The sequence below is a fragment of the Syzygium oleosum genome, unplaced genomic scaffold (assembly GCF_021117445.2).
Source record: "Syzygium oleosum isolate NSW1041296 unplaced genomic scaffold, Sole_v2.1 Sole_v2.10, whole genome shotgun sequence".
Classification (NCBI taxonomy): Eukaryota; Viridiplantae; Streptophyta; class Magnoliopsida; order Myrtales; family Myrtaceae; genus Syzygium; species Syzygium oleosum.
Genome location: NW_026607494.1, coordinates 7,374,007 through 7,391,354, shown reverse-complemented (window position 1 = coordinate 7,391,354; position 17,348 = coordinate 7,374,007). Strand labels below are relative to the sequence as shown.

Here is a 17,348-nt window from a genome sequence, read left to right as displayed (position 1 = left end):
TTCGGTTTTTCTTATGCCTTTCTTGGATCCCTCGCACTTTATCATGTTCGCCTTGCGAAATGCTCGTCGTTGAACTTTCGCGTTGCCCCGATTCCATCGGCCTCCCTCCCATGGACTTGACAGAGAAGCTTTAAGGTATCAGCTGAAAAAGGTGGCGTATAATCGTCATGTTCGAATTGCGATTATAGGTCAAAAGTTACGTAAAATCCGTTTTTCTTTTCTAATGTTTTCATGTGTTGGAATGTGGAAATTCCAATATCGTTCGAGTTACCTCTTCTTCTTCTCCTTTTTTTTTAAGGTGATAACGTTCTATCTGATTCGGTTTTTGGCGACGCTACGTCTATTTTTTTATTTATAGGCCACACGGAATCTTACGTTTAATTTTTAAGGGATCTTTAACTGTTGGTATTGGATCTTAAATATGTCTGCATGGTTTGATTGGATTTCGAAATTTACCGTAACCTCCATAAGTTTCGTATGAGTATCTAATCCCGAACTAAATCGGTAGTAAATGAAATTTATTAATTCCACTTGACGATTTCAAATTAACCGAGTGAACACGTGTTTAGGTGTCTTGTAATCGAAATACGCATTCTATTTAAGGGTTTGTTTTGTTTGAAGGACAACTGTTTTCGAAAATTCGTTTTCCAACTTCCCAATGTTAGGATAATGGAAAACTAAACGATTTATAGAAAAACATATCCCATGAACCGGAAAGAACAAGTTTAAATTGTGGGAAAATAACTTATTCTTGTGGCAAGAAGGAAGAACCGCTCTCCCTAAACCACAAAACAAACAAAAAGTAATAATTTTCCTTGAAATTTTTTCCATCATCATAAAGTTTTTTTCGCTTGTTTAATGGAAAATAAATGATTTTACCCAAAAGTAATTTCTTGCGTCGCTCGAAATTTCCGGTGAATAAAAAATATTTTCATTACCAATAACAATTTATGTTTAAAAATTTCCATAAACGATGAAAATACATTTCGTTCGTTCGTTCATTCTTTGCGATTCATATAAGCGATCACTTTGTGTCACCTATCAATTTTTATTGTCGCTCGTCGGAGTTTTCCCTGTCGCCTGTCGGCTGTAAATGCCTTTATGACCGGTTGGGGAGTGTCAAATTTTTGGTGATTTCCAAATTATTCAGTTGGCTCGAAACAGACGGGGCCTATATATCACGTGTCATGACGTCCTTCTGTCGATTAAATATATAATCATTTGTTATGAATTTTTTCTAACACATATTAGTGTATATATACACACACGAATTAAGTTTTATATAGGGTGTCAATTGCTGCCTCAAGTTGTTTGTTGTTCTCCTAAGTTTTTTTTTGAGGGAGTTTGGTGTCTCCCAAGTACTTTTGGACACCGGTGAAGTGCCTTGGTGTCTTCGGGAACTTCGCCGTCGTGTCCCTCTCTCTCCCCCTTAAACCCTCGTCCTAACTCTCTCTCTCCGTCGTGCGCAGAGGATGAGCGTGTCGATGGAGTCCTTGCTGCTCAGAAACCCTAGCCTCAGCTCCTCCGCCTCCTCCTCCTTGCCCCTCCGCCGGCGCTCCGCCGTCTCTCCGCCGTCGCCGCCGCCGTCGTCCCTGCGCCTCGCGCCTATCCTCCGGCCCCGCGCCCGCGGGTTCTCCGCGTCTTTCAAGAATGTCCCTCCCGTGGGGCTCCGGTTCGGCGTCCTCTCGCTCGACAGGAGGAGTCCGTCCGCCGTCACCTTCGCAGCTTCGCACGAGGAGTCGGTAAGCTCCCGAGACGAGATTTCGTTCGCGTTCCCGTTTTCCGGTGATTGGGGCACGAGTCGTTGAGTTTATATTCTTTTTCGTTGATCTTGCTCCTGTTTCGTTACTCTCTTGATGATGACTTTCGGTCGAGCAATTGTGCGTGTGAACTAGGATTCTTCGGAATTTCATTGCATTTCATTAGGCATGGTCGTCTGGCGCTGGAATAGGTATTAGGGACCAATTTCATCTTTTGCTGAAGGCTTTGATCTACCGATTCATCTTAGGGCTTATTGTTCTGATTTTCCGGTGGTAAAATGGATCATAGTGAGAAAGATTCTGAGAAATTTGTACTACTGTATTCGGGTAATTTTGTTAATTTTGTTTTCCACGGCAGTACTAGTATCCACTACCCATACTTCATCACTATCTTTGTCTCCTTTGATTGGTATAAGATTTAATTAAACGAGGTCCTTTTCTTGTTCTATCTGATTTCAACTTTTTCCAGAAGCGTTCGGAAATCGATGTGGAAAAGGAAAAGGATGATTTTGAGACGAAATCTGAAGAATCGGAAGAAGCGTGGAAGCAGACTTTAGATGCTTTCAAGGAGCAAGCTCTGAAGATGCAGAGCATCTCGCAGGAAGCCTATGAGATATACTCGAAGAAAGCGGCGGTTATTCTGAAAGAGACTTCGGAGCAGTTGAAAATTCAAGCAGAGAAGGCCAGATATGATTTGGGTGTAGTAGCGAAAGAACTCAGCGAGGAAGGTAAAGAGTATCTGTCCGCGGCTGCAGAGAACTCACCCGAACCTGTGAAGGAGATTGTAGAAACGTTCTCTACTCCGACTGAGGATCTAAATGATATCTCGAAAGTCCAGGACTTTTACCTTGGAATACCATTCGGTAAGATTGCCCACGTGAGAATTGACTGACCAACTACGTTTGTGATTACTTTCTAAAGAGTGGCTTGACAAGAGGTTTCTAGCAAACTTTCCATCGGGTTGCATAGTCTGAGCATTTATCCACGTACTTTGAGATTAATATCTTTGGCTCGCGTAAAAATAATCTCCTATGTGTGCTTTTCTTTCCTTGTAAGTTAGTTTATTACTCATTTCTTCTTCACTTAACAATTTTTAGATGCTTTGCAGGTTTGGCTCTTTCCGTCGGAGGTTTTCTTTCTTTCATGCTGACGGGGAGCCTTTCTGCCATTAGATTTGGTGTCATCCTTGGAGGTACTCTTTTGGCTTTGAGCGTGTCAAGTTTGAGATATTACAAAAGAGGAAAATCTTCTTCTCTAGCGTTGAAAGGGCAGGCAGGTTAGTACGTCTTTCCTTTTCCATTATTAGAGGCTTCTTGGCGCAAATATTGGCATGCCGTTTTCATTTCCCGATTCGCATTTATGTCTGGTATTGTGATCATGTCGTTTACGGTAATAAAACAAATTATGTCTCAATTGCCATTTCGAGGCTAATCTCCTTCAGATGACATAATTACGGGTAGCGCCTGGGTAGTGGTCTGCCGGGATTGGTGTTAAAGTAACGTTTCTATTGGTTGATGAGTTTGTTGATCCGATACTATAGCTCGAAAATCCATCTACATGCTGTCATTCACTATAGGCCTTGCCTTACCTAGCTATTTCAGAATCATCATGACGTGGCTTTGTATCACATGTGTTGATGCCTTGTTGGCTCTGGGTATATGTCCAAATTTCAGGTTTCTATTTTCACAAGTTCTGTTACCAATTTGGATTGTCCAACATTTGAGCATACGTGACGGGAATTCAATATGTTGCATACGTGGAAAGTTTTTTCTTTCCTTAAGGGAGTGTTTGGATATATTTTTGCTTTTTGCTTAGTATTTTGTGATGGATGTATTTTGACTTTTTCTTAACCCTATACACCCGAAACTATCATAATAGACAAATATTGTCATGTAAATCCACATAAAATTGTTCATTTTTGAAATTTAGATAACATTGCAATTTTTGTGAGAAAGCAACATGTTGTCTTTTGCTTTTTAGAAAGCTTGACCAAACAGGCTCGAAATTTTTTTCTGCTATCAATTAGAGCTGTCACGAGAGATCCAAGGGTTAGCTTGAGAAATTTAAGATCTATTAAAGCTACATGATGAAGCTTCTATGACATGTTTGTGATGCACAAGCATCAAAGACACGCAGTGGCGCAATGTGGTTTTCATTCTCAAGAAGCTAGTAATTTAAACCGGACCAGAACCAAGTACCGGTCAGAACTGCGGTTTGTAGTTTTATTGGTTTGTTGATTTTCACATCATCAAAATATATGATTAGCGAATAAATAATTGTTAAGTTCACCACCAATGTAATTTTTTTTTTCCGTTCAGCATTAGATTTTTGGCATGTGTACTTTAAAATAATTACGTAACCAAAATTTTCATATGTCAATCATCCAAATACATGACTAAATCATTTTTATACTGCAGTGGACCTAGTAAAAGTTCACACACACGCACATTATGCTCACAACAGATCCAAAAAGGTTGTTGGAGTACTTGGTTAGCACAAGCTTCTGGTATCCACAAGCTCTATGTACCAATCTCGTGACTGTCATTTTGTAATTGACTTTCCAAAAACACTTAGTCCGTGAAGAAAGTAAAAAACTGGCCCCTATATACGTGAGACAGTGAGAGTAGCTTTGGCTTAGATAGCATAGCACTTTCCCTGCAATTTAGAGGTTGGGTTGGACCATGCTTTATGCTCGAGTTGAACATCTTTTCCCCACAACTCAATTGGTCAATCCAGGTGAACTGGGCTGATCTTGACTGCAGATTTAACCAATTTAAATCCTGTTCGCTTGTGTTCTTATCCAAAATGAGCCAAATCTGAAAAGTGAACCGGACAGAAGATGGTTCCCTTTCCAACCGGTTGAATCTAGCTGGGCCCATGCGGTTCGACTGCCAAAAGATTTCTTTCTATTGGCTTCCCTTTACCTATTTGATGGTCAATACCTATGATGCTTGGGTGTTCATGGTGGAATTGAGGGGGCCTCTGTTGGTTGGAATTGAGGGGGGCTCTGTCACTATCAAGCAATGATTTATTTGTCAAGTACCTTCTTGTTTCTTTGTTAATCCATTTCAATGGCAACTTACAGAATGATTTTCTTGGGTAAATGAGTATCAATCAGGATCTTCTGACTGTGCCAAGTGAAAAGAAAGTAATGTCTTCCTTAATTTAAAGATGTGTAAAGATGCAAATACATTGGCCATTTACTCTTATCATGGTGCAATGAACCTTGTCCTTTAAAATAGATTTGGGCATGCATAAGCCTTTTTTCTTTTTATTTATAATCCTGTTAGCTCTGAGTACGCTACTCCAATTGCTTTGGGTCTCATATTAAGATACATTTGTCTGTTTGCAGGGATTGCGGGTATAATATTTCTTAGAGAGATACGTATCCTGTCTCAGGTAGATGGATATTCCTTGCTCATTATGAGACAATTTTCAGTGTTTGTCTACTTTCTTATGTGCTCGATTGATTATTGTCAAGAGTTCTGATGATCTTTTCTTCTCTTCTGCAGAGGCTGTCCCTTTTCAGTTTTTTGATGACCATCATCAGGTTAGTGAATCTTAAACTAATTTATCGTTTTCTATTTCATTAAATTTGTTGTAGGTTCATTTTCTATCTCACGAATCTTATCGGTAGACTTTAGTCATTTTGAGCCATGTGGCAACTCCTAGTAAATAGATGCAATCGTTAGGTTCATTGTCTTCTGATTTTAGACTTTCGCCTTGCTAGCTCCGTAAGCGGTAAGATACTCCCACATTGCTTTGCTCAACACATAGATTACGATGCTGAAACTGTGCCCGGGGAATATTTGTCCCTCTCCCCTAGAAATGGAGACATTTGACAAAATCATGGGCTGGCTTACTGGTGAACTTCTTATGCGGTTGACTTTTCAGAGGATGAGAAAACATTGCAAGTATCAAGCGATATGAGAAGTGGAACAGTAGAAAACGTGCAATTCTTGTACTGAATATGTAGTATCTTCATGTTTACTGAACTTTTGGAGATCTTTACAGCGACCAATTTGTTTTTCCCACTTTGGTGCATCTTTCTGCAGTGTTTCATACAGCTATTATTCTTCCTATTGATAGATTGTTTTCTTTTGCAGTGGGGGGATGCTAGTGTTTTATCTGTATAAGATCAAGCAGAATAGAGATCAGATGAAAGGTCCTTCCTACGAAGAGGGAATGGAAACTCAATGAAACAGTTATTGTAAGTATCATCCATCGTATTCTCATTACGGTGTCCTCCAGATGAAAAGTAGTGATTCTGTGAGATAAACCGAGATTCTGTGGCTGGCCAGTGGCCTAACTTAGCTATAAATCTGACTCTGCACTTCTCTAAATTCTTCGTGTAGAAATTCTCACAAAACTGCAGTAGCTAGGATATGCAAGAGGTGCAGCAAGCAGAAGCAGAAAGCGCTACATGCTATTGGAGATCGGGGTCCACCAGTTGTGGCGTGTTCTTGCGCGCGTCACCTGAAGATAATCTCGTGGTGTCAAATCAAATAGGAGGTTTTTTCAATCTTTGGGGACTGAGTGTTTTGGGGGTGAGAATAATAATGATGCAGAATCCTGTCTTTGTCGTAGGCTCGGGTAGTGGGGTTTATTTTTCCCCTGTATATTAAACTAAATGCGGAGAATTTGTTTGAAGATGTCTGCCGTGAATCAAAGCTTTGGATTGTCGATTGTCATATAAGGAATTTGTGCCTTGAAAGGTTTGATCTTTCTTCTTGATCAATCAAAATTCATGCGGCTTACTGAATGCATACTATAATGGCATTGTCGGCGAGTTCTATGTAAGTTCACGCGGTACGGCACGCATGGCCGGTGGGTAGTCGGCGAACTCAGCCGACTCCCTGGTTCAGTGTGCATTGTTCATGGGTTTATTGCTTTGCTGAGAACTCTCTCTTTGGGTTTGATGATAAGTTTGAGGTGGAATCTATTTCTGATGTGCGCTTAAAAATGGAAATGCATCCGTGTGCAATTCGGATCATCAGATTTTAGAGAAGCAATTCAGATCTTTGTGATCACGTTCAACAAAAGCGAAAGAAAGCTGGCCAAATATTTGATTATCAAGTAACTCTTTACGCTCGTTCATAAGTTGGTGTTAAATATTTCAAAACTTGCCTACTGATATGAAAAGTTACTAAACAACAGAGATTACTAGTTACTGATGAGCAAGTAGTTATTTTAACGATTTCGGTTCTCATAATGAAAACTTATTAAGCACCAATGAAAAACACTTGTGACAATAGCAATATAAATTACTCGGTCTTGTTCTTACCGAAACAAATATAATGCACGCACGCGGTCCTTGTTCTGTTGAATGGTCATGTTCATGATCTGCAGGAGTAAATCAGAAAACATCTAATGGCCTGTTGCAGGTAACAGAGACCCAACAGAGACCCATTCCCTCCCATCAACTATCGGAAAAATCTATCCTGTTTAAATTAGAGCCGATTTTGGCATCCAAAAATCAGATTTACACAAGAAAAAAGAACACTTGTGATGGACAGAACCATCTTGTAGACCATGGCATGAGAATATTCTGATCTCCTGTCGAGTAGCAGTCAAAACTGACGCCTTCTTCTGGGGTTATTGATGGAAGTCGTTGTGGGATTAGCAAACACGTTTACTATACATAGTTCTTAGATGCACGCATATTGTATCTTTATATTTCATGTGGATGATAACTACTGAGGAAGCTGTCGACAGGTAATTATACAGCAGCAATTCCATTTCCGGGTAACCATCACATTGTCATGTCATTAATCACAGAACACCAATCTGTGTGCATTTAAACCCGTTTATGAGGGGGGAAGTGGGTTAGCACTTACTCGAAAAGCAAGAAAAAGGGGCAAAACAAAAAAGATGGAAAGCAAAAGGTAAACAAGTAGCTGCTTTGCCCATTCAAGTCTCAAATGATTCTATTTTCTTTATTTAAAGTGGGATTATGTTTTGAAAAAGGTGCAGATATACATAATCCAAGGAAGAGAGCAACGTGTTCGCTCGCTATGAAAAGCGAAGGCCAGCAAGGGACGCTGCCCGTGTCAAAGGATTTATAAACCTGTGAGGCCAGAGAATAACTATGTGCGCGGTAAAGCCATTAGCTTACATAAATATCTGTATTACTTGACGGAGTCCCCCCACACACGTCTCCCTTCAGATATTGGCGTGAGAGCCATGACTCGGCACCTCCACATGACCATCCAGCGGCATGTACTGTGCCATGATAGATCGTATCTCGGAGTCCATGTAACTCTGCGACACAATTTCAATGAGAAATCACTACAACAACAATTCCGATAACCATGGTTTTGACTGGCCTACCAAGAGATGCACTGAATGGCTATACATATCACATAATATAGAGCTCCTTTTTCTTCTTCTGATGTTCTCAACTTTCGTAACTTCAAGTTGCTACATACGAGGTAGTTCAAGGACGATGCTTATTGTCTACAACTATCACGCTGCCTTTCTCTAGACGGTTTAAGCTATACTCAGATTACTCAAATCATAAACTGATAGGTGTTCACGGCCCAATTGCCTCTCTGTGACCCTTCATGATAAACCGAAACAATCGATCTCCCCAATACAAACGAGCCAATGGAAATCTTACCCGGATTCTATATTTGTAGACCACGTATACTCCAACTCCAGCAGCAGCCAAGCCGAAAATGACAATCCAGAAAAATCCTCCAAAATTAGACTTTGTGACAGAGTGTGTACCTGCATTAAGGAAAAGAAAACATTGAAAATGTCTTAAGGCAAAATTATCTGTCATATGAATATGAAGTCCCCAAACCAAATATAAAGTTGAAAAATTCCACATTTCATAGACAAGCAACTTGACATGCTTAGGTTTAATTGACCTAACCAGGTTCTAACTTATGAGTCACTGCTTTTCCTCCTCACTTTGTCTATTGTGAAGCTCAAAATTGGTGTTAGATAGCTCACAGCTTAAATTTTGGAACAGAAGATTGCAGTTTTTAGATAGAAGAGGTTTCAATCTCGATTCTGAGTCTCTATTCATCTATTTATAATTCCTCAGTCTCCTTTCACTTGTTAATACATTTTCTTTCTGTTCAGGATTTAGGGATTATTACAAATTTTTTATCCACACACATCAGATTCACATGCTTAAGGCTTTTGTCCATCATGTCAATCCATTAGGAAGAGTGTCAACTTACACTGTATAAATTGCATTCTCTATTGGTCTAATTAGAACAAACAGTTGTGCACTTAAACTTAGAACTTCCTTTTTCAAAGCAAAGGAAGAAACCCATTAGCAAGTACAACATTCAAAGGTTTGTGGGTCATGGTATTATGTTATAGTTCAGAAAAGTCAATTATCTATTAATAAGTGTAGCAGATTAAGATCACTCACTTATGCAGGTATCGGGTTCCTGCATGTACAATAAACCACCGCTGCAGGTGCACTCAAAGCCGCCCCATGTGTTCTTGCACTTGCAATCAGGGCACTGGCAGACTTTCTTTTCTTTGCATTCGTCCACATCTAAGCAGAACCATCAATAATCTCACAAGCTCAGCAGCAGTTGACCAAGCACTTTTTATATGTTTAATCATCCATGCACAGTGAGAGCAAAACAAGAAATAGAAGCATGCATACAAATGCTGTTGACACGCGAAAAGTCATTATTCTTTTCCCCTACACACCAAGAAGCCCACAATTGATTGGTTGAAAAACTACTACAAGGACCGAATGCATCAGAGCAAGACATGGTGACAAAACCCTACCATAACCAAAAAAGTGAAACTAACAGCAACTAAGATATCGGGGAATGTATTCTCTATGTATATCAACTGATTCTATGAATAGTTGATCTATGTAGAGCTCAGTGTTACATCCATGGCAAAATAATTTTCAGATGGAAACTGAGATGCCCAGACAGAAACTGCATTCTCCGGAAAGAACTTTCTACTTTACAAGATTAGAGGTTCTAGAGCCGATAATCAGGAAAGGTTAATTTCGATACCTTCACAGGAGTTTACTCCATCTCCAGTGAAGCCAGGAGGACATTTGCAACCGGTGCTGCTGTCATCCTGGGAGAACAATCACATATATTTGGACAGAATGGACCAACTTAAATGCTTAAAGCAAAGAGTGCATGAGCTTACAGCACAAGCAGAGTATGTCCTGCCACCACGTGTTTGATTCCAGCAGCCGCCATTGTTGATTTCACACCGTAAAGCTCCAGAAGCTGTTGAGCAGTTGAATGAGAAAGATATGCAACAAAAAGAATGTCCTTATTGTCTCAAGTTCGAAAAATGCCAAAAGTGAGTTACTAGAGGGTTTTCAGGAAGACGATAGGACGGAAATAAGCTTTTGGAAAAAAATTTCTTCCAGTGAAGTTCAGATTTCCTGTTCAAAACAGTCCTAACTGAAAATTAAGAGACTGCATGCTTTACTATACTTCAAGTTTTGCTTAATGTTAAATTGACCACATTCTCCAGTTCCGTTTGATTTGAGTTGGGGTGAGCATGGTCCGGACGGGCGGTCCCGCCTGTTAAGGGCCGGTTCCACCAAATGGGAATCGGAAACCACCCACTAGTTCTTAGACCCACCTGGGAACCGGACCCACTGGTCCGGTTCCCGAGTGGGTCCATGGAACCGGCCGGGGAGAAGGAGAAGGGTAGGGAGCGACGGAGGAAGGGCGGGCATGGGTTGTTGAGTGGGGTGGAGCAGAGGTGGGAGAGGGCGAGACGAGGGGTGAGATGAGTACGGCGACAGGAGTTGAGGGTGGGGAGAGAGGGGGAGCGAGAGTCGGGTTTTACGAAAGGGCAGTGGTTCGAGGTGATTCACTCTAACATGGCTGTGAAAGATAATGGACGCAAACGGTGAGGTATATTCAGAAATCAAGAACGGAAAAATTGTTTTCTTTGAAGGTTCTTGCAACCCAACTCAGCGAGAACGAAGAAATTGTCATGAACGTAACTTTGTTTAGAGAGAGAGGAGAGATCTTGCAAGAGAGAGATGCTATTAATTGAAGAGAGCGAGGGATGGAGGAGAGAGAAAAGTGGAGAGAGAGATTGAGGCAGAAGAAAGAGGAGAGAGAGTGCCGCGTTAAATGAAGAGAGAGGAAAGTGGAGAGAGATGATAGTTGATTGTGCAAGGCACAGGAGAGAGAGAGGGTCTAGTCCTTGAAATCTTAAATTTAAATATACATATACACGTATACTGATTCGGTCCGAGTGGGTAGGTAGTCGGTTCCACATTTGGAATAGGGAACCGGACTGGTACCCACCGATTTCAAGAAATTAGAATCGGGAACCGGATCGATCTTCATGAGAACCGCCGGTTTTGGGCCGGTTCAGGGCAGTTGAGGCGGTTCTCGATTCTTTTGCACATCCTTAGATTTGATAGAACCGGTTAAATTTGCACTCTATGAAAAATATTTACCTTCACAGTGTGTATAACCATCGCCGACGAATTTCACACCTTGCACAAGAGGGCATTCACAAACTCTTCCCCGAAATGTATCCTGAAATAGAAGAAACCAATGCAGAGCGTCAAGAATTGATGCCAAGGACCCTAAACTACATCGTAAAGATTTTGAGAACATACCCGGCATGCGGTAATGTTAGCAACTTCATCCTGCCAGCAACCCCCATTGTTTTCCAAACATTCATTTGTTTCAATATCTGCAGATACATAATTTTCTGAAATATATAAGGATCTATCTGTAATGTCAAATTAACAAATGAAACATTGACAATTCTCAAGCCAATGTGAATAACTTCTATGAAAAATATGGCCCGTAGAGGAGGGGAAGAGTTTGCAACTGCAAGCCATATTAAGAGATTTATCTTAAGTAGTGCCCTGATCTCTATAATTATTTCCAAGGATGAAGAAGGAGTTGGATTTCATCTAGAGTCAAACCTTCAGAGTACATCGGGTTATCACTTGTTAAATGCCAATAGGCCTTGCATCCGATTTCGTTTTTGCTTTTTAAATTTTTTTTGTTTCTTTTTTTCTTTTTTTTTTTTCTTTTTCCTTTTCTTCTTCTTTTTTTTTTCCTCTTTTCCCTCCGCCGAATTTCATCTAGTCAAACCTTGAGTTACATCGGGTTATCACTTGTAAAATGCCAATAGGCCTTGCATCCGATGTAGTCATCCTCCCTCTTTGTGCATTCCCTTTTACACTAAAAAGGTAATGCATGGTTCTCAGGATAAGCACAGGATAAGTGCCACAATTTTTGTAGAGCGCTCACTTGAGTACCACAACTTTTTTTTTCGATCGCTTGAGTGCCGTGATTTCTAAAAAAAACGTTCACTTGAGTAACATGAATTTCAATTGATCATTTGAGTGCCATAACTTTTTAAAAATGTTCATCTAAGTGCCGCAAATCTAATGTGGCAGGACACTTGTGGTGAATGTTTTCAAAAAGTTATAGCATTCGAGTGATTGATTGAAAAGTTATATAATACTCAAGTGATCGGAAAAAATGTTATGATACTTAAATGAATGCTGGACATGGTTTATGACACTCAAGTGATAAAAAAAAAGTTATAATACTCAAGCGAGTGCCTTTAAAAAGTTATGATACTGGTGTTGTCCTTTTTCCCATAGTTCTCTACTACAAAGGCTAGTCCCTCACTTAAGAAGTATGGCCAAACCACGTGGACAAGCAAACTAACTTTTGTTAAAACATCACTAAAGACTGTAAAAGATTCAGATGCCAACTTAAGTTTTTCCTTTACCAGTTCTCAAATCGACTTTGTCTTTATACACATTATAGACAGATCATGAATCAATTTTGCCAGTTAAGCACTAGAGCAAAAGGGCAACAGATTATTGAGCTTGCCTATAAGACCGAGAAAGTTTGAGCACAATGATGATGTACAAAGGAAGTATGTGAAGGCGAAAAGCAAAATAATTATAATGCATGGAATCAGAGAAAGAGGATCACAGATGAGGACCTGAACTTAGGCAAATAGCTGGTTCAGTGGTTTCTTGGAAACCTGCACATACGGCTTTTAGAACTGCTCCTCTATCCAATTTACCTACAACCATCGACATAATGGATCAGCCAAACAAGACTAGTTTCATTAACTTTTGAAGTCATGGCTCGCTGAGACCTCTGTACTGTCGATTGTTAATGATTAAAGTAGGCAAAATAGAAACATCTCCGCGAGACCCTGCGCCAACCTGAAACCAATTTGAAGAAAAAATCACCCATTAAAAAAGCACAACAAAGACTGAGCAATGGAGAGACTAATAGAGTAAATCAGAAACATTCAGTTAGGAGCCTAACCTGTGCGTCCTGTTCAGCCATGAGGACTAGGTTGTCCACGTCAGCGTCAGGGTCACCTATGCATTGGTTTATCTTCTCGAGATCAACACCTTCAGAGCGTAGCAAGTAATTTAAATATTATGACCCCAACATTGTCCAAAAACCTCAGATCATTAGATGGCCAAGCACAGCAAGATTAACAGATGGCAACCGTCAAAGTACATGGCCAATTAGACAATATAAACCATCATGTCTTCCATGATCCAGAAGAAATAATTAAATCAGCATCATAGCTTTATCAAGTTAAATTGCCAAGGAGGGATTTTGCGGTTCGACAGTCTATTGGGGATCTTTCCAATTATAGTTGTGATTATTCCCCTCTAGAAACAATTCCGCAGGATGACAACCTAATGGCATTTTAGCAGTAAATATGTTATTACTTCCCTCTAGAAACATATGAGCACATTGCAGACATAGCTAAGAACAACATAAGAGTAATGAGAACCCAAATTTGTGACCCACAAAGCAGGAAAAGAACACAAGTGCAGTTGCACTCTTTTTCGCACACGCACACGCACACGCACAAGAGCCACATGCACACTCAGTCCTTGAGGAAAACATTTTTAGTCGGGTTATTAGTGTTCTGAAAAAAGATGTCATTTGGAACAACTAAAAATAACAATTCCTCACCAGCAGATTTAAATGTGAGATTAGATCCAGAAATCATTGAAAGCTGGACTTTTTCTCGTGAAAAAGTATGTCAATAAGCAGATAATAGTAGGTATACTTAATGGAGTTCATGCATGATTTAAAATCTTCAGGCCTGATACGATGCTGCATCACCACACATTTTTTTTTTTTTTTTGGTAAGTGCATCACCACACATTTTCATGTCTGCTGTCATCCAGAAACTGCTAAGAAGACGAACCAAAGTCTATGAGTTTCAAGGATGAATGAACCTTACCAAGTGATTGGATGACTTTTTCTGCGCATTCTTTGGTGAACTTCTCCTCTTTCATTGGGCACCGAATTGCAAAGTCACTCACAAAATCCCACCAAAGCCATGGCTTGCTGCTCTCATTAGCCACTTTAAAAAAGCAAATTTGGCGTAAATTCTGAAGCACAACAGCCCTTCCATCATAACCTTTACCGAAATCCTGCTCAGGATCCGGAGCGCAGTACCTTCCGTTATTAATACACTGTGACTCGCACTGCTCGCTTGAAAGAAATTGTTCGGGGCAGAGCCAGGTTATATAATGTGGTGTGAACTGAGCATATCCTTTGCGCTCAAGTATTTGAGCAGCCCCCTTAAAGTTCTTAACAAACTCAATCTGAGTGTCACATTTTGGTCCACACTCATCATTGCTATTTGTCCAGAATTCATACTCAACCCGCTCATCTGGATGTGGAAGAGCTTCACTCCAGTCAAGGCTGATAGTAACCATCTTCCCATCAGACAAAGCTTTCTTTATTTCATCTCCCAATGATTCTTTGATAAGTGCAGCGGGAATAGTGATGTTCTGAAGATAATCAGAACCATTATGGTCTCCTCCTGGGGTATCCATGGTGATCAATTCCTTTTCTCTCTTGTCGTCTGCAACAAGAATCGCGGCAGCACCACCATTCTGCGCATTCCATGCCTTCATTGTGAAGTAACACTCTGCATTGACAGCAAATTAACTGTGGGCAAGCAAAGGCACATATAAACTAGATGTACCTTATCTGACTCCTAATTCCTAGCTGTAATTCAAGGACATGACTATTCTTGCGGATAGAATAATTTTTCGGTTTCTGCAGCAGCCAAACAGGGATGATGCCACAACACACTGTTTTTTAAGTGCTGGAGCCAATCAGTCGATCAATTTTACAAAGTCGACATAGGTTTATCTTTGGGAAGCGTGAATTTTTAAGTCAAAGATGAGGTGAGAGCGGCCCTCGTATTCTCAAGTCTCAATCATTAATGATACATTAACCACCATCAGATCATTAATGATACATTAACCACCATCAGACACAAGTTACCTATTACATGATCGACAATCCTAATTAACTGGAAAACAAAGAGCAACTGATCGATATCGACACAAAACAAGAACCCGCTAACCAAAAGCGAATCAACTTCACTACTCAAAACACGAACCCAGAAACACGCAAACATGTCCTTACCTCCCCGATCAGCAAGTAAAATAGTGGGCAGTTCCCTTGGAGCGGACTTGAACGAAGCATTGAAACCTTCGAAGCTCTTGCACGCATCCCGATTGTCTTTCGAATAAACTACGGTCCCTCGCATTGACCCCCCATATTGAGGGACTCCGAAATTCCCAATCGAACCCTCGTAATCTCCCTTCAACGATTCTGGAGCAGCCACCTTCAAGCTGAACTTCTCCACCACAAACTTTCCCACGCAAGACCCACATAGGAGACACCAAACCCAGATCGAAAGCTTCGATCTTTCCCACGTTCTCGCCATTCTTCCCCTCTGACCGATCGAACTGGTGCTTGCCCATGAGATGGAGAAGACCATGTAATCGTTCTAGCTGGGGAAAAGTCCAAGCAGATGCGACGACTTGGATTGATGTTTACAAGGTACGAAACACGACGTTCGATTAGTCCAAGACGAGGTCCCTTTTCACCCGCCTGCATCAGTTCCATTCTCTGTCTCGTGTCTGAATGACAAACGTAAGCAGAAGGAATCCATCGGGGTCATCACTCATCAGGTGGACTTCAGCGTACGAAGAGTTTCGCTCCAAAGAAGAAAGTGTGAATTTGAACAAACGGGTATGGGACTGCGTGCCGTTCCAAACACGTCCACTTTAAAGTAACCGTTTTACCCGCAACCTGTCCTAGTGTTTTATAGAACAGACACTACTATTTAGTCGAAACTCATGCATATGCGACTGAAAAAATTCAAGATCAATGTTCATGAATATGTAAGATCTAAACTGGTGATAGTCGTTGAAAGATGTTCGATCATACTAAACTTTGTCCTTAACTTTTGTAATACCATTACGCTCGAGTTGTAATGAAGTAAGGTCAATATAAATAGAATTTGAAGAGGGTACAATAGGGAACAAACAAACGGCATTTTGACAGCTATACATATCTAATGTGGGTATCGAGTTTCCCCACTATCTCATATCCTTAGGCGTTTTAGCAATTGATCACGGACTTGTACCACTTTCCCAGACCCGTTACTCATTTACGTCTCGTTAGGATTTGAATGAGTCGCATACCTTATTATATCCGTCTCGCTACCATCTCTATGTATGCAAGTGGAGAAATCTTCTTTTTATCAAATTTGTTTTCCATCAAATTTGTTTAAGAATTTTCCCACTACTCAAATAAATTAATATTGTAATTTTGACACACCAAAATTACATTCTCTCGCTCAAAAACTAGAGGTCACTCATTTAACTATTTCAATCCACCGTGTACAAACTGCTATGAGTGAAGTCCATTTGCGTGGGTTAAAAACAGATACTTAACTGAGCTTGTGATCTTGCAGGGTGTTCCATGAACCACGAAGTGGTTGCACCCTTGCACTTGGTTTATTAAGACAAAAGAAGAAAACCTTTCATTTACAGCAATATATTTATGAAGCTATGCTTGCAATAGACGCAAAACATCATATAAAAATCAGTGGTCTTGAATCTCTAAAATGAAAAAAAAGAATTATTCTTCAGAAGAATGTTAAAAAGTGCCCTCAAGACATAATCTCCTTAGATATGCTTTGGAAATGTAAAATTCTATATTTAAGTAATTGGCCTTCTTGGAATGTATACTTATTCAATTTCCAAAGTGTCTCGAAATTTTACCAATGTTTTCCACAATTTCACGATGTAGATGCGTTGGTCTCTAAAGTTCAGTCAGTTTCGCACTTAGCCCTCGTAATTCAAAATCAAGTGCTTTGATCTCTAAGGATTTTATTTGTAATTAATTTTCCCCATGAGGTGATTATAGTCAAACCTCTCTTTAGTGCATATGACTTATGTGGTGTTTAAAGAAAAGATTGTAGAGCGTATCAAAGGTGATGACTGAATTTGGGTTAAAACTTTACCAAAAAAAATTAAGGTTAAAAAAAAAGGAAGGGCAAGAGATCGGGTCTAATCAGGAGTGACATTAATCATTCGGCCATCGGACGATTCTATGCCACCGAAATTAGGAAATTCGCAAGAAATTACTTTCTAACCACAAACATAGGACGCCCTTACCCCGGATTAAAAAAGAGAGGGAGGTAATCCATTCGGACAAATTACGGTGCTAGCCATTGACCCTCTCAAATAATCAGAGTGATGCCGACGAGGTTAATTAATTTTTAGACTCGGCCTCTAGA

General features: G+C 40.2%; 2 protein-coding genes across 3 annotated transcripts; one reads left to right on the top strand and one right to left on the bottom strand.

Moving 5' to 3' along the window:
* The first annotated feature begins 1,423 nt into the window (after window positions 1-1,423).
* LOC115685811 (protein FATTY ACID EXPORT 3, chloroplastic) lies at window positions 1,424-6,456 on the top strand. 2 transcript variants are annotated; one of them, XM_030610926.2, is made up of 7 exons: window positions 1,424-1,742; window positions 2,230-2,623; window positions 2,869-3,036; window positions 5,113-5,159; window positions 5,273-5,310; window positions 5,867-5,970; window positions 6,116-6,456. In XM_030610926.2, the coding sequence occupies exons 1-6, from the start codon at window positions 1,473-1,475 to the stop codon at window positions 5,958-5,960; spliced, it is 1,011 nt and encodes a 336-aa protein (XP_030466786.2). In that variant the 5' UTR covers window positions 1,424-1,472; the 3' UTR covers window positions 5,961-5,970; window positions 6,116-6,456. The 2 variants fall into 2 exon arrangements, with proteins under 2 accessions (XP_030466786.2, XP_030466787.2); XM_030610927.2 differs by having other exon boundaries at window positions 1,425-1,742; window positions 2,233-2,623.
* A 1,205-nt stretch (window positions 6,457-7,661) lies between these two features.
* LOC115685807 (vacuolar-sorting receptor 1-like) lies at window positions 7,662-15,820 on the bottom strand. The gene is made up of 12 exons (XM_030610921.2): window positions 15,182-15,820; window positions 13,980-14,675; window positions 13,037-13,125; window positions 12,861-12,930; window positions 12,702-12,785; window positions 11,347-11,423; window positions 11,182-11,263; window positions 9,900-9,982; window positions 9,758-9,824; window positions 9,148-9,276; window positions 8,380-8,489; window positions 7,662-8,021 (listed from the first exon to the last, which is right to left on the bottom strand). The coding sequence occupies exons 1-12, from the start codon at window positions 15,537-15,539 to the stop codon at window positions 7,923-7,925; spliced, it is 1,944 nt and encodes a 647-aa protein (XP_030466781.2). The 5' UTR covers window positions 15,540-15,820; the 3' UTR covers window positions 7,662-7,922.
* Window positions 15,821-17,348: the final 1,528 nt, after the last annotated feature.